The 26,938-nt window shown below is 42.5% G+C and overlaps 1 protein-coding gene across 1 annotated transcript in view; it reads right to left on the reverse strand.

The window, feature by feature from the left end:
• TAFA1 (TAFA chemokine like family member 1) overlaps positions 1–16,941 on the reverse strand; it is a 212,099-nt gene extending 195,158 nt beyond the window's left edge. The window contains exons 1-2 of the mRNA XM_050312938.1: positions 16,342–16,941; positions 14,114–14,234 (exon numbers count right to left, since the gene is read on the reverse strand). Coding sequence (XP_050168895.1) covers positions 14,114–14,231 — 118 coding nt within the window. The 5' untranslated portion in view covers positions 14,232–14,234; positions 16,342–16,941. The remainder of the gene's footprint in view (positions 1–14,113; positions 14,235–16,341) is intronic.
• Between the last annotated feature and the right edge of the window lie 9,997 nt (positions 16,942–26,938).

A 26,938-nucleotide genomic window follows, 5' to 3' on the forward strand; every position in this document is an offset into this window, starting at 1 on the left:
GACAAACATCGGTTTGTCAAAGCTTTGCTTTCCCTCTCTGTGGGCTCCTGCTTGTCTCTGAATGGATGGAGAGAGGCCACAAGCAGGGCTCTGCTGTGGCTGGTGCAGCCTTGGCCTCACCCAAAACACAGACAGAGAGGAAGGGAAACCACAGGTCAAGCCTTGTGTTCAAATAGGGCAGAAGGGCTTTGCCTCCTGCACCGTACAGAGAATTAGTGGGCAGTGATTCAGCTTTCTTCTGAAAGAAAGAAAAGCAAAACCAGCCAGAAGTGTGCCCTTCCCAGAGGGTTAACTTTGCAAGAAGTTGTTTTTATGATACTCATCCTTGGTTTGTTGAAGCCTCCTTTTCACACGCATTTAGTTCTCAATAACCAGGATCTGCCACCACCAGCTCAGATCACAGCTCCATGCACTCAGCCTCAGGGACAGGGATTTTAGATCTGTCTTGTTCATCTCCTCTGTTTTTGGCAGGGTTAGGGGCTGTCTCAAAGCCCATCCAGCCTCTCATAAAACACTACCTTATCCATGGAGACTGAGAACAATTGACTGGCTCTTTTTGCAGTCTCATAGCAAGTGAAGGAGAAAAACCCTGATGTTCCAGGGTCTCTCTTAGTTATTTATTCCAAATGGAAAACTGAAGAGTCATTGGAAGTTACTCTCCTTACCAATCATATCTTAACTCCACAGCTCTCCTCTGGGAAGAAAGATGACGGGTCAACCCTACAGCAGAACATGGCTTCTGGTTAGAGATACTCTGAATTAAACCTACTTAAAGAAATAAGTACTACAGTCTCTAGACTTTTTTGATTAATTGAATCTTGCTTTCTCCTTGCTGCTCATTAAGTGTTTATAAATTTGTCAAATTGTTTCAGATTTTCTTTTTTTTCTTTTTCAGTTAGTCAGAAGAACGATCGAGTTGTTCTAAACTAACTTCAAAATGTAAATACTGCACCAAACCAACACTTGATATCTTGCTTTGGCTGTCATATAAAAGAAATTATATTATTTACACTGCTTTAGTCACACAACAAAAGGAACACTGCTTTGCAAAGTGTAGACTGTTACCCTGTGTTCCATCAGACTGCAAAAATAAACAAACAATTGTCACAATAGAAAAGAAAATTTGCTACAATTACTCAAGCACATGAAAGCTTATCTCCACAAGAGATTCAGTGAGCATTTTTTACATTAATTCATCAGTACAGATGGAATCAAATCCTAGTTTGATTCTCAAAGCCTAACAAGAGCCTCTGAATACATTCTGCAAGGCAGGCAGTGGCCATCAGCTGATGCTCAGTCATCTTTTCATTGCATGAGAGGAGAAAGAATCCACTGGAAAAGGATCCCTGGCCAGGACTCCACAGTCCAAGCTGATGGCCCCCATCTGGACTGGTACACTGGACTCATGCTGTGCCTCCATGAAAGCACAGAGTCCTGACAAGGAACAGAGACACTGGTCAATAAATACAAAACCTCTGAGCTTCTGTGTTGCCAGAACAAAGATAAATTACAGAGAAGACCTTTCCCAGGTTCCAACAAATGAGAAGCAAAACTTCTGCAGTCAACCTCAACAGCTGCAGTCCAAAAATGGTCATCAGTGGGGAAGGACACGCAGGACCCTAACACATCTATCCCAAAGGTGTGTGTGTCCCCACTCCTTTGTCTAGACTAAACAAGACATCATTCACAGGTCATTTTCCATTCAGGATTCCCAGATCACAGTCCTCTTTTGGGACAGAACTTTCCCCAGAGCGATTTATGGCTTTAAAAGCAATCAAGAGATTATGATTAAGGTGGGTTTTTTTACAATTATAGCAAATGGAAGTTTTCATGCTGCTGTAGCTGGTCTGCAAGTGCACTGAGATAACAGCAGGCAGTTAATATTTGCAAGTCAGACACATTTCAAAAAATGCACTGAGTTATGCAGAATCCATGTTACACTGCCTGTGAAGGATTGGAAGCACAGCACTAAACTCTGGTGGGAAGTGTAGTCTTCAAGCGAGAAACATAATTAAAGAGGAACCTTTTTGTCCCGGGAACAGCCCAATCTTCTCATCTTTTAAAAGAAGCAATTCAGCAACAAGTGGGAAGCTCCACATTTGAAGCAAACCCTGCACTGCCTGTTCAGCTGAGTGCCTGGACACAGGAAACATTCCCTGCAACAGCACAACTTGTTTGTCAGCTGAGCAGCAGTAAGTGAAGGTGAAGGCTCTTTACACCTCACAGCTGGGGCAGTCTGATAGATTATGGCTTAACCACCACGAAAGTTAAGCCAGCGTGAAGTTGGCTTACAGCAAAGCACTTGATTCCATGAAAAGAGGGAGCTGAGAGGCTCCATGATCCATCACCCAGCTCACAGCAACACTTGTACTTGCACATCAAGCCAAGCCAAGGACAGAGCACCAGGGATGGGCTGCCTGCTCTGGGCACCAGCTGGGAGGACGGTGTCTGGCAGCCACCAGCCTCACTTAGAGAGACCAAGTTGGGAACAGAGTAACAAAACCTCACTTGTTTACATCTCAGCTGCCACAAAAATGATCATGGTGGAGATCTGTTTCCTCTGGATGCTGCACAAGGGGATGGACTGTCCCTGAGCTGGCCATAAAGAGAAAGAAAAAGACCAAACAGCAAGGCCACTGTTGGCTGGGTCCCCATAAAACCATTCTGTCTGTAGAGCAATAATGATGTTCTGAGACCTGTATGTTACATCAGAATATGGAATAATCTCTCCTGATAAGGCCATATTTGAGTTTTGTTCATACCTTTGTTGGGTTCCTGTATAAAATCCAGACTTTAAAGCACTTGAAAATCAGGTAGGACAGAGTTTACAGTAAGATCTCTGAAACTTAAGATACTAATTCATATAATGCATTATTCAGAGAAAACTATTTTGCTATAGTTACATTTAAAAGCAGGCTTGCATTCTAAACTCTGTATGAGTCTTTTCCCCTAACAGACTTTGATTCATAGATTCTGTCAGGACTAAGGGATAACCTCTTCTCACCTGTTAAGGAACACAGCCCCTCAGATGTAGGGAGCAGCATACTAAAGGCATACAATCCTCCTCAGAAGGACTTCAGTATAAATGTGATACTGCTCTGTAGCTTGTTTCCATCTCTAGACACTATAGATTACACCTTTTCCTTTGATAGGCTAGAAAACAAAAAAGGAACATAGGAAATAATTTGTTTTACATAAAAACGGGGCTTAGGGGGCACTCGCACAGCCTGAACCTCAGAGGATTAGGACTGGTACAAAGAACTGCTTGATACCACCCTGCTCAGAGAAGGTACCTCACCACTAAACACTGCAGCAACAGGCAGTTCACAGCCAATTAACAGCACTCTAAAAAAGTCAGGGAACTGTTTTACCGGAGGAAGCCATCAGAGGATTTACAACTGAAGCAGAATCCCATTCCCTTTAATTTGCACATATTTTTATCACCAGTATTTGTTCGTTTTCAGAACTGGTCCTGCTCAGTCAAGAATTTGCTGTCCAGAGTCTGCATCACCCTGTCTGACCAACCTGTTCACTCCTGTGGTAACATCACAACCTCAGCAAGGGGTCTTGACTACAACATGGAAACAGGGAGAAATTTTGGGGGTGTAAGGGGTGATGGTTTGGTACCAATACAAATACATGAAATCAAAGCACAGAGGTAGAGGGGTAGGAAGTAAGAAAACCAGAAACCACTATGATAGTAATATTGCCTTGCATACACACTGTAGAGACAGGCACAAAGTACCTGTGAAATTTTTTTCCATTGGAATATTCTGATCAACAGTATTTCCTATGGGTGAAAAAGGTTATAAATTATATTTTCCCCTGTTTTTCTTAGAAAACACTTAAACTGTGGTGTCAACATCAGGAAGTAGGAGATGTATTTTAGCATTTCAAACCTTTTGATGAAATAGCTGCGTTTCGATTCTTTCTAAATAGAAATGTTTTAAACTATTTACTTCATTAAAATATCACTGGTGTTCTAATTGAGAAGAAATCAAGTGGAATTTTGTTGCTCAAACACCACATCAAGATGCATTGACTGAGACGAGGAGGTTCAGAGAACCTTTTACAAAAGAGAGAGCCATAAGAGCTTACACGAAGGAAGATTTAGAGAAAATAAAGGAAATTGATTTAAAGGAAAGGAGTCAAATTCTAGAAATACACAAAATAGTGAAGGGGAGAAAAGAAAAACACTGAAACAGGTTTAAAACCTGCAGAAAACAGCAGGTTATCTGCCTACATTGTGGACCCTACACTAAGTTACAGCACCTGTGTTTGGTGATCTCCCAGGGGTGATTTGGGATGGTTAGAAATACAGTGTGCTCAGGATGGTCACTGCCCACAGTCTGCTCCCACTCGGGGAGACTCCAATTCCCTTCCTACAGCTGTGTTTCAGCTCTTCCTCACACCACTCTTTGAGAGGGGAACTTGGCAGAGCTCACCTTTTCGGACTGAAAAGGGTCCAACCAGGCTCATAAAGGAACTGGAGTAACAACGACAAGCATGAGATAAATATCTAATAACCACAATAACCACTGTCAACTCATTCAATTCAGCCTGTTATCAACAGTGGGAGATCAGCATTAAACAATTACTCAATTCTGCCCTCGGGGAAAGAGGGAAATGCAAAACATTTCTAAAGAAGACACTGAGGAAGATACATTCCTCCTCCCCAGGACTCATTCAAGTATCCTGCCTGGCAGCTCTCCCCACTCCCAGCAAGCTGTGTTAGGGACACACACACTGGAGAATCATTAATGATTTTCTCTTTTGCCCAGCTATGAACCCCATCCCTCCCCTCTTCTGGGCATACAGACAGGTTTTATTGGACAGATGGAAGATCCTGATGGTGTGCAGTCCTGGGAAAGCCATGATATCCCATGGATACTTCCCCCCTTCACAGGCTTCACTGTGCATTTCCCAAATGTCTAAAGACTTCAGTACGAGGACAAATGTCAAGGGAGGGCACAGAAAAGCCTCATCTTGCTCCTAGGCATTGAATAATCTCATTTAGGGACAGCTATCAGTGGTGGCTTGGCCTTGTTAATTTTCTCTTCCTAAGTCAGCACTCAGACACTCACAGCTCTGGTCTGCTGCTGTTATCAAGGCATTTGCATGCACTAATCCATGACAAATGGTTTCATTCGATGAACATCTGATTTCCTTGCCTGCCAACCAGAAAGAGATAATAGAAATACCAAGAGAAACTAAATTAGAACTAAAGGAGTCATCTCTTTGTTGGAGAAACTCAAAACAAGGTTAAGATAAACACCACCCAGGCAGCTGACCTGATGGAGAAAGCACTGAGATTTCAGCCGTGGAAAGACAGTTTCTAATTACCTGGGGGAACAAAAATGCTGCATTTTAAAACCTCACAAAAAGAGGATATTACTGCAGAAATAATTATACTACAGATGTGGGAGCTGGCTTAGACAATCATTCTCTGTCAGATCCTGCCCTGGGATGCTAAAATCAGTTGCAAACTCAAAAACCCCTATTAGCTTCAACTCATCCCTTTTTTTTTTTTTTTTTTTGGTTAACAAACAATAGGAACTGACTGACCCCTCAAATTTGAAAGTCTCCCATGCAAGTAACCAAAAAGAAGAATTTAATGAGCTAATGATAGTCACAGTAAACAGTGGTAGTGTAGCCCTGATAGCTTATGATTTAAGCAAGATTTCCCCACCCCAAGACCTCTGCTGTTTAACTTGAAGTCTGTGAGGTCTTGATTCCTCTTGGGAAAGAAGCAGCCACTGGCAGATCTAAAGTTATACTTCCAGACAGGATTTTGATGACTTGTTTTGGGTAGCTGCTGATACCTTACACAGCCAGTGAGGAATATCAGGGCAAAAATAAGGCATAAACATATCTAACTACTTTTTCAACCATGGTTTCAACTTAAACTCATTCTCCATAAAAAAACCACTACACAAAACAAACAGTAAAACCACTGACAAAAATAGCAAAAACTCAGATGTTAAGTCCACAGAATTTTCTTCTCAGTTCCAATTTTAACATTAAAACAGGAAACAGGCTGGTGTTCAAGAGCTTCTGAACTGTAAAACTGGTCAATTTTGAAGCATGTGATAGAAAACAGAAATTATAATATCATAGAAATACAATGATATATTGTATTAATAAAATTATAGGAAATATTTGCCTTGTTTTTCAGTGTTTTACCACACCCTTCTTCCCTTATCCACAGCACCTTTAGCCAGACAAGAGATGCATTTTTCAAAATACAGTGTTCTGAACACCCTAGTGCTATTTTCAGTATTACTTGATCTCATTTCCATATGGTTTTAGGTTTTATTTAAATTCAGAATGATTCAGAATGTGAACATTTACTTCCTACTATGCTTGTCTAGGCAAACATATACACTACAGATACTTCTCAACTCTTGAATCTGTTCAAAGTCACAACTGTGTTATTGGTGGTTCCTGGGCAGCAAGTGGGGAAAGAGGTGTTAACCAAAAGGTTCCTTTCATTTATGCATGTTCTTTTAAGAAACAAACATATAAATCAATGAAACCGATTTTCCAAATAAACTGTCCTTGCTTGCTCCCAACCACTTAATTAAACACCATTAACTCTAGTTTGTTTTGGCAACCAATTAATGTCGTGATCAAATATAAATAGATTCTGCGAGAAAAGATTATAATTAATAAATCCTGAACAACACAGTACAATTACACTGAAGCCTTGCTTGCCAGAAATATTTAACAGCAGTTTTGGAGAGCATTAATGAGGACACCAAAAAAATAATAAAGTTTTATCAGAGTGTGTGCAGTTTAGATCCTGAGGCCCTTGCCTGCACTCAGGCTGATCTGTAGAGCTTTTGGCTGCTGGCATTATTTACAACATGGAAAATCACAACCCCAGGTTCCCTAGTTCCCAACAGACTGACATGTATGCTCACAGGAGTTTTCCAATCAAGTTCTTCATTTCATTGGTATAACTTTCACACGATTGAACTGCAAAGTATATTTTGCTCCCTATGTTTTAATAGGTTCACAATGAAGGCTCTTGATTCAGATTTGTCATTTACAGAAAACAAAAATCAATCCCTTAGGAGCTTTGGATTATGCAAGAGGATGGATTAAAAGCATTCTTTGATCTTAGCCAACAGCTCTCCTAGCAATCAAGAGACAAGGATCACTACTTAAGCTGGGTTTTAATTGCCTATTCATTTAGTGAGAGTTAAGGTGCATGATATACAAATAAAACTTCACTGCTCATGGAAAAAATACTTATGCACAATATCAAAAAGCACCCAGCACATGTGGCTGGGGGGGAGCTGATCGTGGAGAGTAGGTTATTCACCTTGTAGCTCAAAGACAAGACACTACAACAAGAGCACCCATAACAGATTGGCTGTGTGCTGCACTTCACCTGATGATTCTCAAGGAATCATTTTCACATCATCCAGAAACTACTGAAATCCTCCATTCCTGCCATCAATTCAGTTCCCAAGCAAAGCTGTTCTCTCAAAGTAATATAAGGATTACAATGGAATACTAGGACACAGTTATTGATTATCATGACAGCAACAGTGATCCTGCACCTGCTGTCGCTGAACTGACCTTTCAAGAAGGGTAGAGACTGTTTTCTTTACCCACTGTGAAGGAAAAGGGGAAAACTGTTATTCCAAAAAAGATACAGAAGGCAAGAGAGAGATGTCAGAAAACAATCTTCTAAACAGAGCGTAGAAATATGAGTCACAGATACATACACTGGGCTTTGCAACTCCATTCAGCTTAATTTACACCCCCAATTCCCCACTGTGCATCACTGACAGAGTCTTATAAATTTAGAATCCAGTGGTGCTGCAGCCCTCGTGGTCCCTACCTAGGGCTCAGTGAACAGAAATCTCCAGCATCACTGCCAAGCAAAAGAATAAGTTTAGCTGGAGAGAACTGTTCTGCATAGAGCATCTGAAAACAGCAAAAAATGCAGAATCCCATCAGGAAAATAAATCTTACAGCAAAGGTTAGTTCCACAACATAGTGGAAACAAAAGCATTCAGAAGGAAACCATGAAGATTAGAGACGAGATAGGATAAAACAATATGAAACTTAATGGGAGAAAACACATCTGTCTTATGAGGAAATGCACTTGGATATTGCCTTTTAAAATATAAATGAGCCTTGGATAAAGTAGGCTAATCATTAAAGGCGGCTTTCTGATGTTATCAGCAGAAATACTTCAGCACAGAGCAACACAGTTTGCTTTTGGGGCTTATATCTGTAGGTGCCAAATTTTCCTTGGGATTTCAGCACCATAGTATGAATTCCCACAATCTTTAATGCCTTGACAGCGAGCTCCAAACACTGCCAGGCACTGAACGGTCCCTGCATGACTCACCCAGGCCCCAGGGCTGCACTTGGAGCTGGAGGCTCAGCACACTGGGGTGGGAGCAGAAGGTGCTCCCAGGGCCAGCACAGCAAGAGAGGCTTTTTGGTCCCTGTTTCCCCAGAACAGCTTCTGTCACACCAAGAGGGATGTGCTTTGCACCTGTCTGTCTGCCTGCAGAGAGGACCGAGGGAGAGCTGGAGCGGCACAGGATGGGGACCAGGAGCACGGGCAGCAGGAAGGGCAGAGTAGGGCGACAGAACCAGGACACAGGCACTGCCAGTGCAAACCACACCCGAGGCAGGCACATCACATCTCTCAAAATATCACCATGAGCACCCCTGCCACTGCTCTTTTGCACGGGGTGTGCCGTGAGGGTGAGCACAGGGAACGCTGCCCTTCCTCCAGCAGCTCCCGTGGAGCCTGGCTGGGCACAGCAGTTGCTCAGTGCCCCACTGCACACCTCGGCCATGCTGCTCTTCACAGTCCATCGAGCTGCAGCACCTGCTCCCCCTCAGGTTGCTTCATCTCCCTGGATCAGAAGTAACAAGGCGTCACATGCAGCAGCATGACTGGTGACAGCTTTCCTCCACCTGAGAGCCTCCCAGCCACGAACCCTTCTCCTCTTGCCTTTGTCCCTGCCATGAGCACTGGCTGCTCACTGGCAATACCTACCTACCCATTCCCCTTTACTTCAAAGGGCTTCTGTGTCTAAATGGCTTACAAACCCCCCAAAAAACCCCCACAGCTAACTGCCTGCAAGCACACCCTGTAGCCACGCTGGTTTTGCTTTGAAGGTTTGATTTTTCAGAAAAAAAAAAAAAAAAAAAAGGCCAAAAAACAAAATTACAGGGTACTATACTTCTGTTAAAGTCTGCTGCTATAAACAAGTGGATCACACAAGCACAGCAGGCAGTTCATTGCTATCGTGCTGCTTAGAAACCCTACCTCATCCTGAAGTGCTGAATTTGTTACATCAGTTCTCTGTCCACACAAAATGCATGTCCACATACACACAAACATGTTTTTTATGTGGCCAGGAACACAGCAGGTACCTCCAACTTGGATTTCTTTACTTAGAAGTTGGTAGCTTCACATTTCCAAGAACAACCTGTGCAGGCCGGGTGTGTACAACGAAGGTATCACGAGGGAGATGATTGCCAGTGAGTGACCAGAACGGCTCATTATGAACAGGTTTTTCTGACTGGGAACAAACCAGGACACTGTTGTGCTCCCTGGGTATTTCTGGTGTAAATGAAAACCGAATCAGACCTTAGAGCTTAAAAATTTGACCCCACTTGTCATCTTTGATGCCCATGACAAGATCTGCTGGATACTGCCTATGTTGCCCCATGGCAATTTGGACATATACTGAAGGCAACAGTTTGCATTCACACCATGTGATTAATGAAACACAACTCTTGGTAATCATAGAAACTTTTACATTTTAACTACCTAGTCCCACACTTGCTTCTATCAATACCAAAGGAAAAATCCTGTTGAATTCACCTTCCAAATCTCAATTGTTCTGCAGAGTAAAGACACTCTATTTACACTTTTCTGAGGAGTTAGGTCCAAACTAACATTCTTCCCAGTCTGTTTTAAACTGAATAAGCACATATATGGGGCATATGAATATAGCAGAGCTTTTGAAATGTGAAAATATGCACTTTCCCCCAAGCCTATAAAAATCAGTGGGAAGGCCAAGATCAGTACTAAGACATTTTTTGCTCACAGCCACAGACTCCACTTTCTGCAAAATGCTGTCTACTGAGAAACATGCTAAGAGCAGCCTTCAATTGATGTTCCTTGTTAGTTCGTACAGAATTGCTTTCAGACCCATTTTTCCACCTCGTAAGATGAAGTACTGAGAAACACTTCTTGTGATGATTTTTAATGGGCACATCATTAACTCCTGTCACAACAAAAGGCACTTTATGTTTAGCATCATAAAACTCCAGCCTTGATTCTCTCCATGATTTCTTCCTCTGAATAGGCCTATTTTTAATTGACATATTTGCTACAGTAGGTACATGTTTCTGCTTGTGTCTGTCTCACATCTTTGCACTGTGTACAAGACTGGTTTAATGTGTGCTTAATTCATTTACACAAACTTAGAGGTGAATCCTATGTCCTTTCAAGCAACACATGGCCCATGCTGTCCACTGTGGGTAAACACTGGTTGATGCATATAACACCTTGTTATGGAACACGGCCAAAATTTTGTCAAGAATTGCATGATTGAAAGAGTGCTGTTTGTTTATTGTGGGTTTTTTTTCAAACTTGAATCCCATACTTTGCTGATATCTTGCTGTCTCACCAAATGCCAGCATCTACTTCCTACCTCTGGGCAGGGTCAATCCTGTCAATCAGATGATCAATGAACTATCACAGGCACTCAGATAACTCTGCAAATCACAACCTGTCCACTTTAACCCTCAGGCCACTTCAACAGCTCTACAACTGTGTGTATCTTAGAGTCTAAGAGCCAGTGTGGAAATCTTTTCATTACCACTGTTTCTTCATAAATCACACAGAAATGGCATGCTCAGAAAAAAAAGATGGAGATTTGTTTCCACATAAAGTTATTTCCTGTGAATGCTTTCACACATCCTCTGCCTAATGTGATTTTCATGAAAATGAAATATTGTCATAAAAAACCTGCAGAAAGCCACGTGTATCACCCAAGGGGAATTACACTGCAATGGTGTTCTGCCAGTTTACTCTGAAGTCTCCTCCGCCTCACCCATCCCAGTCAAAAGGAAAAGGCACCAATACTTAAGGGTACTAAACAGCAGCATTCAAACTTCTCACCGTGTTAATGAGACAAGGAAGAATTAATGAGCAGGCACAAATAACATAGCATCATTCATCTTATGAGCAAGCAATATTTACCATGCCCTTACTACCTGTGCCCACCTGCCAACGTTTCACAGAAAATAAAGCTACAGTCAATCAAAAATACTGTCATGTAGAGCTGTTTATCACATTTGTTTCTGGGTTCATACCTTCTGCTAAGCCATCTAACTGAATAAAGGAGTATTGAATTATAAAAGTGAAAAATTATACTACACTAAAAGGAGGCTTTAAGCTTTTGTGATTGCACAGTGTGTGGAAATCTATCTCAGCCCATTCAGACACCTAAAGTTTCAGGGGAAAAAAAAAGAACAAGCTCAGAAATCTCTGATGATAAACTAACCTTTTTATATATTGCCCTTGATTTCCAGAGTTTCAAAACTGGATTACTGCAGTAGTCCAGATGGATATATTCACTGTGCTAATCCACTGAGTTCAGTTCAAGTTTATTATGCTAAATACACTCCAAGAGGATTTTATCTTTTACCTGCACCTTCCCGTGCTCAGTGAGACTCTTCTACTCATCAAGTATGAGAAGCACAAGGTGGGGTGAAACCTGCCTTTTTAATTATCTTGTACCAAAAAAGGGCCCCACAATGGAGTTGAGCTGCTCAAATTCTCTTATTTTAGAGCATCTCATTATCTATGGAAGACACAAACTGAAAGAAAAGGTATGCTGAGCGTGCTATTGATTACAGCTATATTTGTCATGATTCAATAAGTTGAAATTTCATATACCAAATATTAAATTACCGAAATTATACCCTGGCTCATCTGCATCCATTTTTATTCACTCTTATTTGGCTGAACATTTTAATCTTACTTACACAGTGACTAACTAAAAGTAAACGACGCATTCCTAATATTATAAATATGAAAAATAGGGTGTACTCAGGGACTGCAGTTGAATACATTAAAATCACTCAGTTTGCTAGTTAACATATTTCCATCCCTTTTATGTACAACCTTTCACATTCAGTTGGCAGACTGAAAATTCGTGGCCTTATAAAAAAACCACTGTCTTGATTTTCTGTTGTGACAGCAGAAATTGTCCAAAATATCTAACAGTTTCCCTAAAGGACACTCAGTAGCTGCTACTTTCCCAGGTGCAGCACAATCTGAATTCGAGGTGAACATCATGTCAAATTCCACTCATCTGTCAGTGTAGTGGATTATTTCTTGAGAGACTGAAATTGGCTGCCTGGGATCAGAACACCATCAATCTTGTTCGTGTAGGGTGCAGAGAAGCTGCCTGAGCCAGGCTCGCAGGAGGGAAGGCTTGGCTGCTTCTAAGTAGGTGATGAGGCAGCTGTAAAACCTTCACTCTATCTGTAGCACATCTCTGAGTGAAAGATTTTGTCATTTTTCACATTTCCCCAACATTTGGTATGCATTCAGTGTCTTGCTGTTCTTGCTTCATAAAAAAGGTGATTTTTCTAGCTTAGGCAAATGTTGCTGAGCTCTGGATGTGCCCAGCTCTCATTTTTTCTCATAATGTCACTTGTTTCAACTGATTCCCTAAAACGATATTACATTTTCCTTTTACGTATCTGTTTAGCTGGGCTGTTTCTCCCCCATTTCCTTCACTAGGGACGGGCTCAAATAACCAGCAGCATTACTGACAATTGCATTGTAATAAATCTCTGCAAGTCCCAAATAAGACCCTCACCACTCAAACTTCAAACACTCTCAAACTTCCCATGCCTGTTAGTGAAGACACTACTCTTGGTTAAGCTGATGTTCTAACATGGGCACTGAGAGCTGGGCTAGCAAATATTTTGCTCTATTCCTCTATAAAATTTATGTTTTATTACAAGAATGCAAGACAATGCCAATATCTATGACTTCTGGGCAAGAAATGTACTTGGGAAACTTCAAGTTTTAAAGTTGTTAAAGACCTGTGGTTCAAGACCATCTGTCTTTGAAGGGATGTCATTAAATCAAAAAAACATTAAAGTGTTAATTGCCACATTGTTAAATGATTCATCACTGCGAGTTAACATTTCCCATCTTTCCTTTCTATACCTCTTGAAACCTTTCCCACCTTTCTTTGGATCCAAATTTGTGAAGGGACATTCTTGGCCCATCTAATTTTAACCAGATGATAATACTGTGCTAGAATATGCCAACACCTCAATTTTTAGCATAGCACATTCTTCAAAGTGCAATTAACAGTTGAAAAACTTATGTGATCTATTTCTGTTAATAGAAACACAATAAAACCACTGATGTGCTGTCCCTGCAGATCCAACAGTCAAAGTGAGTTCTGTTCTCCACTCTCAACCTGTGGGATTTATTCTGGCTCTACAGGTATTTAACTCCATTGAAAGGCAGTCCCAAATTCTCCTCTGGGCTGCACTTTTGCAACCCCATCAATTTTCAGAGGTAAACTTGTGAACCTTAAAATAAGTGGGACTCATTTATGCAAACATTTGACCTCCAGTAAACACAGGTGACCATGAGTGAGATTTGGTGCCAGTGTTTTCATTAACAAACCCATGTCCAGTTTGGGTCAGATAACTGCAAAGTTATCCAAATGTTGTCACAATGTCTGAGTTACACACCCATTCCAGAACTTCACCAGCTGAGGAGAAGGAGAGATAGAGATAAGGACACAAACTGAACAGTTATCCAAAATGGGATTTCTGTGTCGGGAAATTGTTAAAAGAGGACATTAAAGGATGACTATTCCAACATCGGATTGGCAAAGCACAACACACATTAGACTGACCAAAAAAAAAACCACCCAAAAAACAGATGCTGTGCAATATAAAGGCAAGCAACTCATAAAAGTTAAATGATAAAAATAGTTTTGATTACTCAGTCATTTATCAAGACAGACACGAGCACGGGCAGAGAACCTGCAATCTCACGGCATCCCACAGCTGATCTCAGTCCTACCTGGTCTGTGCAGGTGATGCTGCTGGAAAGTGTGATGGAGGGACCCCTGACAGAGCAGCATTGCACAGGCACTTATCCACAAATACAGGACCCAGGACATTGCAGAGACCACTGCCATTCTCTAAACAAAATATTAGACAGACATTATTACCCAATGCCTCACAGCACACAGATTCCATTACAACAGTATTTTTTTTTCTCTTTTTCACTCCTTTTGCTAAATTTCTTTTGATTATTATTCCCCCTGCAGGATGCAATTGTTGTACAGCAAAGGTCATGCCCAGAAAGGACAGCTGAAGTAACGAGACATCACCACAAGAGCCTGGATAACTTTAATAATTCAGTGGTAAAAATCAAACTGTAATAATCTGAGGAATAAAAAAACTACAATGAAAAAAGCAGCTGGAAAATATTCCCACACTAATCCATAGTGGAATTTACAAGGCAGTTAAAAAAATATAAGTTAAATTAAAAAAAAGGATCAAAGTGCCATCTGAAAAACACATGATGTCCAGGCAGTATCAAAGCTAATTTCAACACATTATAATAAGGTATAAAACATCCTCAGCTATCCAAGATGAATTGCAAAAATACTCCATTCCCAAAACTGGGAGGCTGATACTGACTCAGAAGCTCACAGTTTATTGTTTGTTTCTCTACTTTTGCAAGCATTAATTATTAATCACACTTCTGTCTACCAAACAAAGTAATTGTTTCTCAGAATTATGTTCCAACCCTCAGATGAAATCAGCTTCCTTTTGTTCGACCTGTGCACGCACAGGGACCGGGGTACGGCCAGACTGAATTTCAGATGGACTCCATAGAAGGTTTGATGCTTTCTCAAAGCAGATTGTGTCAAAATTTTAAAAAATATTCCCGTTGCAGAGGGAAAGAGCAGTTTCTTTGCTGGTGCTGCTGTACTTGGCCACCCAACACAGATAAATGTGGTTTTTTTCGTACTTGTGTTCATGGCTCTACCAACTGGCTAAATTTCCCTCTGACTTGTTAACTTCAACAGCTCTTTCTCAATGCCTGCAAGGACTGGGAGTTTTGCAAGGCTCAGCTACGCTACACATCGTCCAGTTCCCTTAATAACACCTTCTGCTGCATTTCATATTGCCAAATTAATCAAACTTCAGGCACTCTCCTCATTCAGCCAATGACAGGATGCTGTTCTCTATCTAATAACCCAATCAGCTGAACATCATTTTCACAGAGTAAGAAAGACTCTGAAAGATTAAATCTCTCACATAGAAAGACCACGTCTTCACACACAAAAAAAAATTAATAATTAAAAAAATTTAAAAGTCTGTGTGTGATATGGGGGATTTCACCAGTATGAAAATTAACAATATTAAAATAGTGAACTATAGTGGTAATAAAATATATGCATATAAATTTTTTTTTTTGCCCCTGATTTTAAAGCAGCACAGTCTCTGGGAAGCTTTTTAAGTCTAATTAGCCAAAATGAACCATATAAACTGACAAGTATAATTAATAGAGAATACCAAAACATTATTTTGATCAGCATGAGGCTCTTCCTTTCTCTGTACTGAGTGCTTCATGCACTGCTTAGCTTATAATTAATTTCATTTCCAACTGTTTGCTTTGCAGTACACAATGCACTTTTTCTCCTCTCTTTTTAGACCTATTTATCTTGCAAAACAGATTCAATCCCCTCAGATCAGGGAGCTCCCAGTAGGCTTCCCGAGTCTTCAGGAATTAATGCCTTCTTGTCATATTTGGTGCTCCCGTGCTTTTCATACCACAAGGTAAGAGGGGAAAGGTGAACTCTCACACAGGGATATTTCAGCTATTCAGGTTGTTTAAACTGAACTTTAAAAATCCCAGTCAAAGAGCAAAGCAAAGCCAAACTTCCCCAGCCTGCTAAATGCTCCTGTGTCTTTCCTCCAGCATCATATTCTTAGCACATGGACAGCACACTTACTTAATCCTCTCAGCCTTAATTATTACCTTTTTTTTTTTTAATAAAAAACCCACAAAAAACCTCTCTCAACTATTTCAAACTCCCTTTGCTCAAACACCAGCATTTCTCACAAATATTTCTTCAGGCACTTGTTTGTAAGCGAGGTGCTGTCACATACACACTTTTACATATGGATCATCTTATCATTACTAAAGAAACACAGCACTGAGTATTTTCCACTTATTATCTGATGAGTTCCAGATCTGCTTTCTGAATCTTAAATCCTGAAGAAGCTCCTTACCTGAGTAATCCAACCAAGAGCAGAGCACTCTAGTAGTGTTCATCGGAAAGATCTAATACTTTTTTAAATCCATCTGTATCACAATAACGGATTTTTTATATAGCCTCCCAATAATCTTCTTTATCAGGATTAAAAGTAGGAAAAAAAAAATCTCTTTTTCGTTACAAATCCTGTTTCCAGAGTAAAGAAGACATCTGAGCTCTCAGACTCTGCCGTCAGTAAAGTGGCCAAGGTTTGAAGGGTGGAAACCTTCTCATTTTCACCTTTAAATCATCTCCTAGCATCGCCTTCTGCTTGACGAGACCTTTGGAGTGATCTTGAGATAATTTGCAGCTTCCAGGATACTTAAGGGCGAGGAGCAGCCTGTGTGCGAGGGCAGAGCCAGCCTGACTCCGGCGCGGGCAGTGCGGGGAAGGCGGCGGTTCCAACACTGCTCTACGATGCTGGAAGTACCGTAGCCTATTTCAATGCATCCCTGCTCGGGAAAGTATCACATGCCTTAAAGCGACACAGCCCTCGGTGACAAGCCCCAGCCAGGCTCTCTCCAGCGACTGGAGCTGCATTTAAATACCGGCACTGAGACCGTGCCCAGCGCGGAGGAGCCGCCGCTCGGGCTGCGAGAGGCAGGATGAGTGAATGGGCAGGAGGGGGGACCAGCGCTGGGGAAAAGGCAGGGCTGGCGGAGAGGTGAGGGGCTGAACAGCCAAGGAGCGATCTGGGGACGCGTTAATTCCGCCGGCAGAGGTTTTATTCCCCGGCGTTGTTCTTGCGCTTATTCACGAGAGGCGAGCGAGACTTAAGGGAGTGTCCTTTCTCTCACAGAGAGCAGCACATGCTTGTGAACAGGGAAAGTGCAACAAAACACACGGGAGCACAAGAGACTCCCATGGGCTTTCCAACACCTTGCCAGAACTCGGAGGGAAATCTTTCCTTCCAACTCCATTTCCAATGCAGACAATGGGGAAAGAGCTCTGATTTATTCCTAAATGCTAAAGCTCAGCTATGCCAGATTATTTATTACAGTTATTTATTCTCCACATCTTAAGTGGCCATTTACAGGAATGGAGTGGTTTCCTCTCCCTCTTGTACCATATGTAATTATTTTTTAAAGAGCCATTGTATGGACTTAGTGCATACCATTCACTTGGCATTGCAACTCTCACCTCTGCCTATAAAAAAAATAAGGCTTAGAGACAAAACAGAAACTTCCATTTTAAGAGCTCTAGATGTGTGCTATAGCACAAGGTGGGATTTTCTTTTTTCTCCTTGATGAGTTGTGGTAGAAGAGTGTGGCACCTGCACAGCTTACGAGCACCAGGCACCAAACAATAGTAAATAATAATAGTAATAAGTACCCTTACTCCTAAGTACCTCCTTCTCAGCACCCAAGGACATACATCTCAGTGGAGACTCTCACTGAGAGGTGCAATGAGTTTCCTTGACAGATCACACGCTCTTTCAGAGCTGCTGTGCTTTATTGGGCAATACATACTAAGAACTTGGCCCTGCAGACCGACAGGAACATTATGCTGGTCTCTGCCACGGTGTTCAGAGCAGCTCTTTAATATAGCCTTAAAACAATAAAGCAGTGGGTGGCAGGTGTGTGACAGTGCCTCAGGAGGACTCTGGCACACGGACCCTCCCCACAGTGGGGTTGGTGCCAGGTCCCTGAGAAGAGCTGGGAAAGAGAGGGTGGCTCAGGACAAGCCTCATGGTGACCAGTATGGTTGGGGATGTAATGATCTGTTTAACAAAGGCTTTCTTGTTTTCCTGAAGAATTTCCTCAGACACTGGAAGAAGGCAAAGAACTGGGGTAGTTATTATTTTTCTGCCCTGAGAAGGGTCTAGAAGGGTCAAAAAAAGCAGATGATAGACAAGCAAGCACCATGAAGTGATGATGAGTACCTGGGCTTGGGATCAGGCACAGCCCATATCAGGAGGTGATGAGTAGAGGGTTGCTGGGGTTTGCTGCCAAAGCCATAGGGAGGCTCAAGACTTTCCCCCATTCCATGGGAATACTGGGAGCTTTCTGCAGCACTTAAGAGGAGAGGTGATGGGAATTTATTTTAAAATAACACCTGTTTAAAATATGTTCCCTTTAGGACTTGTGGGAAAGATAGAAGGGAAAGGGTGAGGAGTAGGGAGTTGTGAAGAAAGATGAGGGAGAGGGGCCTCAAGAAGAAAAGATAATCTTTGGAGAAACTGAAAGGCCTTGTGGACAGCAGGAGGAACCAGACAAATTGTGACCATACACCTGGGCAGACTAGGCAGAGACAGATTTAGGCAAGATACAGATTTATGTAAGGTACAACAGAACTGTCACTCTGCCAAGCACTGCTAACTCCCAGCTCCACGAGGCTAATGCCACCATAACCCCTGACAGATGCTGCTATTGCTCAGGACAAGCTCTACAGAAACATGGGACATGTTGCTTCTGCAGGGTAGGGGGGAGATCAGAGGGACAGAGAGAATATTAAACAGGTTGTGCTTGCAGCCTCTCCCCTGCCCTGGCTCCCAGCATCAGACAGGAACACAGGAGTCCTTGGCAGATCTTGCAGCAGCATCCTCACACCTGCTTGGATGTCTTTGCTGCCAAGTTTAACTTTCAGTGGACCAACAAGACATGAAACAGCTCCTCTTACACTCTTTGCTAAGCATCACCTGATGCTTTGGGGCTTTATTTCAGCCTCCTCACTTGGCTTTGACAGGGAGGGGATGATACTTTACATGTGCCCCTGGGCCTATACTGAATTGTGGGGCTACTGGCACATTGGAAAGAGACAATAGGAAGGAAAAATAAGACACAAGTGAGCAGTCTGCACATTTCAAAATCCTTTGTTATGAAAAGGGAAGGCTGAAAGACTAATTTGTCTCTAGATAGAGGGGAGACAGGACAAAAGGTTGTGTCAACCATCCTGTGCAATGGCAGCTCCCACCAGCACTGGGGCAGGATGAATCCATGCCCTGCAGAAGGGCGGAACAACCTTTGGGATACATGGTCTGTGCCTGACTGCTGGGAGGTGCAGTGTTGGAAGGAGGTCCTTCCCCCCCACTCTGATACCTGATGGTACAGAGGAAAGAACAGAGACCAGAGGCTGAACTATCCCAGTTGGAGAGCAGGGAAAACTGCCTATCCACAGCTCTGGCTGAAAGACTCCATGGGGTTTCTGGCACAGTTGCCAAAAGCAGACACTGGCACGATATTTCCGAGGTGAAGGTGGGTTGCAAGAGGTCAGCAGGTATCCAACTGTCTCTGAGACAGTCTGCCTCACACACAAGGGCTGTATGCACAGGGAGAATAGCCTTTTCCTCCTGGTTCCACCATTCATCTAGAGATGCCAAGTGAACGACAAAAATAGGCAAATAAAAATAAATGCTCTTCCCTGCCTGAACCTCTATTTATCACAATTTTCTGGGCACACAGAAAAGGAGAGCATATGCAACTCAGGCAGGCTCATGCAGACAGCAGATTGGTGCTTGCACCCAAAGAGGGGCCTCTGGCCTCTACTTTCTGCATTCTGCCTCCTCTGCCTCTCTCTCCTCCTCCCCCACACACCCCTTTTCCCCATGTGGAGATTGAACACAACACATCCCAGGCATGCATTTCACAGGGTCTGGAGAAGGCTCACCACCTTGGAAATGCAAAGCTCATTAGTTCTAGTGCTCCTGGGACAATGAAGCTTTGCTTCTCACAGATTGTGTTCTCCATCCCTCCCAGCTGCTTCCACCCACCCCTAAAAAGCTCCTTTCCATATCCCAAACTCTGCCTTGGCTGCTGCCTGGGCAACAGGTACAGCAAACTGCAGTTCCTCACTACCAAAATATTCCTACCCAGGTGAGCCAAGTGTAGTCTCACAGTAAGTTTTACCTCAATTCCACCAAAAGCCAAATTTCTGACTCTTTTGTCTTTGGTTCACAACATTTGTGGAAGCTTTTTAAAAAAAAAAATCTGACAGAGCAGAAGTTTTGCTTGGCCCTCCCCACACAGCTCTTCTTCCATTGAGAACCAGCCCACATGGAAAACCAGCAGCTGAGTGTGTGAAGATTGAGCTGCCTACATGTGATTGCCTGAACAGCAATCACGAAGCCCAGGGTAAAACCAGCCAAGAAATCCTCAGCCAGGGCCCAAAGCCTCCCTGTGTTTCTTGCTCTTGCATTTTTCTCCAGTGGAACAGGAAGCATGAAGAGAAAAGCAGGATTCCTTTGGTACAGGGAGAGAACAAGTTCTAGGGTTCCCTAGACATCAGCTGTGGACTCAGTTTTGCCCTAAAATACTTCAAAGCCACATTCCATGTGTATGAGTGCAGCAATGTTTGACATTCTACATGCACATCCCCTGTGCTCAGCCAGGTGCTCCTCCTCTCCCTGCCTATCACTTTTTATATATTCCCAGGAAAACTTTCCCTGCCCTGAGACTTCCAGTCCCCACCACTTTTCTCCCTCTCTTGTAGGAGGTCTGGTCCAACCTCAGTGACCAAGCTGAACCCATTTCCTTTCCTGCCTTTCCTGTGTCTTCCATGACAGCATTCAATCCCTTTGTCTGTATTGCCATGTTTTCCTCTCCTATGGATTTCCAGTGGCAAGAGAGGATACACTGTTTTTCCTGGAGGTAAACGTGCTGACCGTGAAAAGCTTAGCTAGAAAGGTACACAATCTTTCAAGGAGGAAAAACATCAAGGATATTTTTGACATTTTGTCCAGCTGTGACCACAGCCTCTGCTGGCCAACACAGACCACACACACCAGGAGCCTGAAGCAGCAGAGCTGAACAACATGTCCAGGGAAGCCGCTTCCCATGGGATCCCAGGGGCTGCTTCAGACAGTTGTCATCCCACTTCACGTACAGGGTGCTGGGAAATTTGCTCTGTTCCCAGCACAGGTGCAGACATATGGGTATGGAGGACCAGCCAAGGATACAGCAACAGGGAATAGCACAACACACTTGGTGGAGATGCTCCACCTGCTGTACTTGGCACCCAGACCTGGCAGCTCCTTTCCACCCTGTTGTCTTCTGCCACATCCCTGCAATACCTCTCTCCTTGCTGCCTCAGCCACACCAAACTCTCTTGGCAGAAGCAGCAGTTCTGTCAGCCACCCCTAAATATACAGGGAAGATCCAACCAGGGAGATGACATAACCAAAGCCATTAGGGAGAAAAAAAACCAGGCAAACCACAAGAGCACAATAAGTAGCTTGTACGGGAAAACAAAGAATAAAATAACGAGTCTGAATATTGACAAAAGGGACACGTGAGAGCAGAGCACAAAAGGAAGGATTTTCACAATTATTCTTCCCAGCCTACTTTAAATGTGTTGCTAATCCTTGTTAAAGGGATGTCTAGTCTTCACAATTACTGTGTTTGGGAGGCAGCAATTCTGCTTTTTGCAGTTTTCCTGTGCCTAAGAGAGGAGAGAAAGAAAAAAGAACACATCTATATTTGTCAGGGAAGTTTATATCAGAAAAGTTTGTGTCCTAGTTATTTTTAAAGTATGTAGGACAACACACACAAAAAGTCTCAACCCTTATCTATAACTTGTCATTAGCTGACAAGATGACAAGATCAGCATTTGCTAAGGATTAACAAGAGTTATCTGTGCAGTACATTATCATCATGCAAAAAAAAAAATCAATAGCACTCAATATATTTAAAATATTACCAGAAAAACATGAGTGGGCTCAGGATATCATGGCAGGTAAACATAACCATCACATAATGGAGACGAGTTGTGTGTTTAGCTTCAGTTCAGATACACCAAAAAGCAAAGAAATAAAAGTTAAAGCAGAGCTGGAGTGATGCCAGTTCATGGTTTCTTGTGGTGCTGTTATCCTTTATCAGCCATACATTAGCTGGAGAGATCATTCTGATCTGAAAATCCAGAACCTTCTCACAGATTCTCAACTTCTGCACAGCACAGACTCAAGAGCCTCCAGCCCATTCTTAGATTAGCAAGGTTGAACTCATTACAAAAAATGCTGCTGAAATAGCCCTGGTTTGAAAACAAACCATTACTTTTGTCAGCCTGAAGTTGCCTTTCCAGACCACCTAAAACCACATGGCATGCAAGACCCGTCTACAGTGGGCAAATCATGGGTCAGAGTGAAAGTTGGTGTATCTATAGCCAGAGGGAACCCTCGGCATTTGATTTACCCCCTTCATTATGTCAAACATCAGTCTTCAGGCACAGGTTTAGCATTAATTTTTGCTGCTGAAAAGTCAATTTTTGCATGAAGGCACAGGTGTTTTAATATTCATAACATAAATGAAGTAAATCCAAGAGAAGCAAAGCCACTTAGGCACTTTGGGAAGCAAATTCTCACCACCCCCTGTGGTGAGCTCAGACTTGGTCACTGGGCTATCTTCACTCCCTCTATGTTTGCTATGTTCCTAAATTTCAGTTAGACTTAATAAACAATAGGTCTCCATTATTATTTCACCAGCTTTAGCAGAAAGGTTGAACCAGATGATCTCCAGAGGCCCCTTCCAACCCCAACCATTTTGTGATTCTGTCATTATGCCAAGGTAATAAAAAAAAAGGAGGCTTCAACAGCAGTTAAATTAAGCCTCTTCTGTCAAATTTGACATATTCCAGGCATCAGCATAGGAACAAGGTTATCTAGGAAACAAATTTCTCCCTATAATATTGCAGCAAGTCACTCTCAGCTTGATACCCCATCTCTTCCCCAGCTGCACTGGGGGAGGTTCCCCCAGCCCAGCCAGCCTCCCACCTTCTCCTGGCTCAGGGAAAACTGTAGGAAGAGCAGCCAGGTGCCATACAAAAAAGTTGCTACACAGACAAAAGATCAAAAATACATCAACCCTTTCCCAGTCAGCCCCAGACTCCCCTTGCTGTGAAGAGCAAAAGCTTCCCCAACAAACACCATGAAAGCTCAAAGCCCAAACCACAACCAGTAAACCACTCCACAAGCCCCAAAACTCTGGTTCCCAAGCACCAACCTTAAAAAGCCCAAAACCACTGAGAACACAGGCAGGTTTAGTTCTTGCTTCTGTCTCACTTCAGCTCAAAGACTTTTTTCCATGAGATTCTTTTTGGCTGCTTCCTTCACTTAAACCACACCACCCCTCTACTCCTCCCTCCTGTTGGGAGCTTTTATAAACTCAAACCACCTGAACCTGGGGAGAAGCTGGTCTGAAGGTTCAAAACACTGTCAGGTGGAAGGGGTTTTCTTTATTATAGTAAGTGGTTTTTGTCTATAGTGAATCCCAGTGACAAGGCACAACCAGGCTGATTTGGGAAAGGGGCCAGGGTGGTTGTGCTGTGTGCCAGGGAGCCCTGAAGGGAGTTGTGCTGTGAGCTCAATGCCTCTCCTGGCTGTGAAATGTTTCCAGACACCCAGGTCTGCCTGGGTGCTCCAGTGCACAGCAAATGCACATCCTGGCATAGCCCAGCACCTCTTCTGGAACAGAAGCTTTGGTTGGTGCCTCTGCCAAAGGAAAATGCAAGAGGCCAGATCAGCTCTGCAGTGTTGAATTTCTGGTCTTTGTAACTCCAGGTGCTACCCTGAAAATAGCACTTTAAAGCCCTCTAACTCTGCCTCAGCCTCCGCTGCAGAGCAAATCTCAGCTCTTACATTACACCAGGGGATTGACCAAATAGCTTATTTGCAAACCCGTGTTTTTGCTTCCACTTTATCACAAAGAAAGTCAGTGGTGGAAAAAAAACCCATTAACAAATTGAGAGGTTTCTTTGCTGCTTGTCCCCTGCAGTGTGAACCCTTATAATGGATTCACTCTATGATATTAAATTATACTTCAGTTTATTACTTCTAAAATGCCCTGGATTCTGGCAGGGGCATGGTGTGGCTTCCACACACCTATTTTAGCATGCTTGGAGATCCTCAGGTTAGAGGTGCTACATAAGGAAATTTAGTTATGGATGAAATACACTGCTGTGCAGTACTATAGCCTAGAGTTCACAGGCAAATCTTTGAAAAGATAAAGCAGGCAGACAGCAACAATTTTTGCCTTAGGTATGTTCATGAAAAAAGCCACCCTCAACCAACCAAAAAAAAATATCATAAAGCAACACAAAAGACACTCTTAAAGAGGTGGAAATGAGAGACTGGGGAAAATTCTCACACTGGAACAAAAAAAAAAAAAAAAGTGAGAATTATCCTGATTATGGGATACAGAGCAGCCAATAGTCCCTGATACCATCACTTTAACAAATACAATACCCTAAGATTTAACTCCTTGTCACAGCTTGTGGGCTTTGTCATTATTTAAGAAAAACCCTCTCTTCCACACCTCATCTCCCTGCTTGCAGGGCTGGGCAGGGAGCTGCGAACAGAGCCCTGTGTGCTGGAAATAGTTCCTGAGTAAGGAATTAGTGCATGAAATGAGCATGGAAAAAAAAAAAAATCATATACTGTTCTGCCTTTGCTTCAAAACAGGTTGGTTGATTGACAGCAAACCCTATATAATAGTTCCTTCCAGGCAGATGGCAAGATCATGATTTGCTCTTGAGCTGCAATTTTCTGCTGCCTCTCACAACCAACCCAGCTCCATGATCTGCCAATGAGAGGGGTCTGGGCTGCTTTGTATGTGTTTTACAACGCTCACATCAAAGCTTATGGATTAATATTGTGACTAGTTATCGTATTCCATTTTGTGAAAATTTGCCTTGAATTTGCCTCCAACGTCTCCTGGCTGATGGTGTGCAGATAATAGCTTCAGAAATCCACACAAAAGCAACTTGTAAATCCCTGCACCACCCCTGACAGACAATACTCCTTTGAGCGGTTGCGTAGGTGTTGAAAATCTTGCCATACATCTCGAGCTCTCTCAGCACATATTGTTTTTAGGCTGCCATCTGCTAATGCACAGTCCCACCCTAAGAGAGATGCAGGAATGCTCCAGTCTCCAGACTGTTCTGCTTTCAGATTTACTCTTTTATTTCTTCCAGTTCCCAGCACTCAGATTCTGTCATTCTTAGCCCTGACTGCAGCTACAAAGTTCAAGAGACCCTCTCACACCGCTGCTAATTTTCAGTGATGAGGAGCATTTACTGGACATGTACCCAGGCATCTGCTTTAATGAACCAGAGCAGTGCTTTGTGGTGTCCCTGGAAGCGGATTCATCTGTCTCTGTGTCAGCTGGTGCACACGTAGAGAGGTGCTGGGACCATCAGGAACTTTGGAAGCACTCACTTCCAGGGCAGGTACACTAAAAGGACGTGTATTAAGTTTGTGGCAAGGGAAGGAGACAACTCCCAAAGACACAATGTGGGCAACATCTTGAGCAAAGCAAGCCATGCACATCCCAGTGCAGGATGTCAGGATCTAATTATCACAGTAAATAAGGAGTGATGAACATTATACTTGACTGATTGTCATCTTCACTGAAACTGTCAGCACTACTCTTTTTCTTGCTGCTGATTTTGCTTCTCTACAAAGAACATTAGCAAAATTTATAGATGATATGTAATTCTTTTTGTTGGTGTTAGGAAACAAATTTACAGCAGCTAATTCACGTTAAGCTTCCTGTGCAGGATCCATCACTAAAATACATTGGAAGCTACAAATTTAACTCTAGGAAACTGAAGAGTATATTATCACTTGCCAACTGACATTTATCTGTTTTGATCCTTTTTTTATAGTCCTCTTCTCCCACACATCCCTTTTACTATCCCACCTTCTTCTTCTCAGGTTTTCAAAGGTTTTGTTGTCATTTGCTCTGAAAGAAAATCCAAGAATCTTTTGTCATGGCAGGCTCTGTACATCAAATTGTTGTTCATGTCACACCCTGACTTCTGTGCACCAAGCATGGAAGTCAGAATAAGGAATCATATACGATAGCATAGAATTCCTTCTTGTTTTTCTTTCAAAGCAAGAAAGTGAATAAAAGAGGACCAAGAAAACAAAATAGAGATGGCAAAAATGAAAATATAAAGGGCTGGATGTTCAAAGGAGATAAAACAAGCAGTTTTGTTTTCTTTCCCAGCTTGTACAGCAATCCCCTCTCTCATTCCCTAAAATCTACAGAAATGGTTTGGTAGACTGAAGTTATGTTTTCCTTGATTTCAGTAATCAAGGTAAGTCAGGACAACCTCTTCCATTGAAAATAGAATTCTTTTTACATCTAAGAAACAACAGTAGTGTTTGTGTCTTCTGCCTCTGCTCCAGCAAAAGATTGCAGCTGCCTTTTTGCAAGCTTTTAGTTGCTAGAGATATAAACACTCTCTTCAGAGTATGACAGATGAATTCTCCTGCAATGAAATAAGATACCTTTCAGAGAGCCTGAAAGCAACTAATAGATTTCCAGGAAAATGCTGAAAATTGGCTTAATGTTGCATAAATAGAGATATTTATGCAACCTGGAATGAAACTCTACCACAAGCAGAAGGCTAGGCCCTACTTATGATACCAAATCCTTCTTCTGCCAGTTTGCACAGATCTTTAATGGGCATGGGGTCATTTGCTGCCCTTCTGAATCTCCCCTGATACAGTCATCATTGTTAAATTTTAAATATGAATCATTTTCCAGGCAGCATAATATCCGGTTGGCTCCTCCTCCCATTTTCCCACAGGGGTCTGAAAAATGTTAAACTGTTCTCTTCACAATTAAATTCATGAAACA

Source organism: Myiozetetes cayanensis, unplaced genomic scaffold (assembly GCF_022539395.1).
Source record: "Myiozetetes cayanensis isolate MyiCay16 unplaced genomic scaffold, myiCay2020 scf18, whole genome shotgun sequence".
In the NCBI taxonomy this organism is placed as follows: domain Eukaryota; kingdom Metazoa; phylum Chordata; class Aves; order Passeriformes; family Tyrannidae; genus Myiozetetes; species Myiozetetes cayanensis.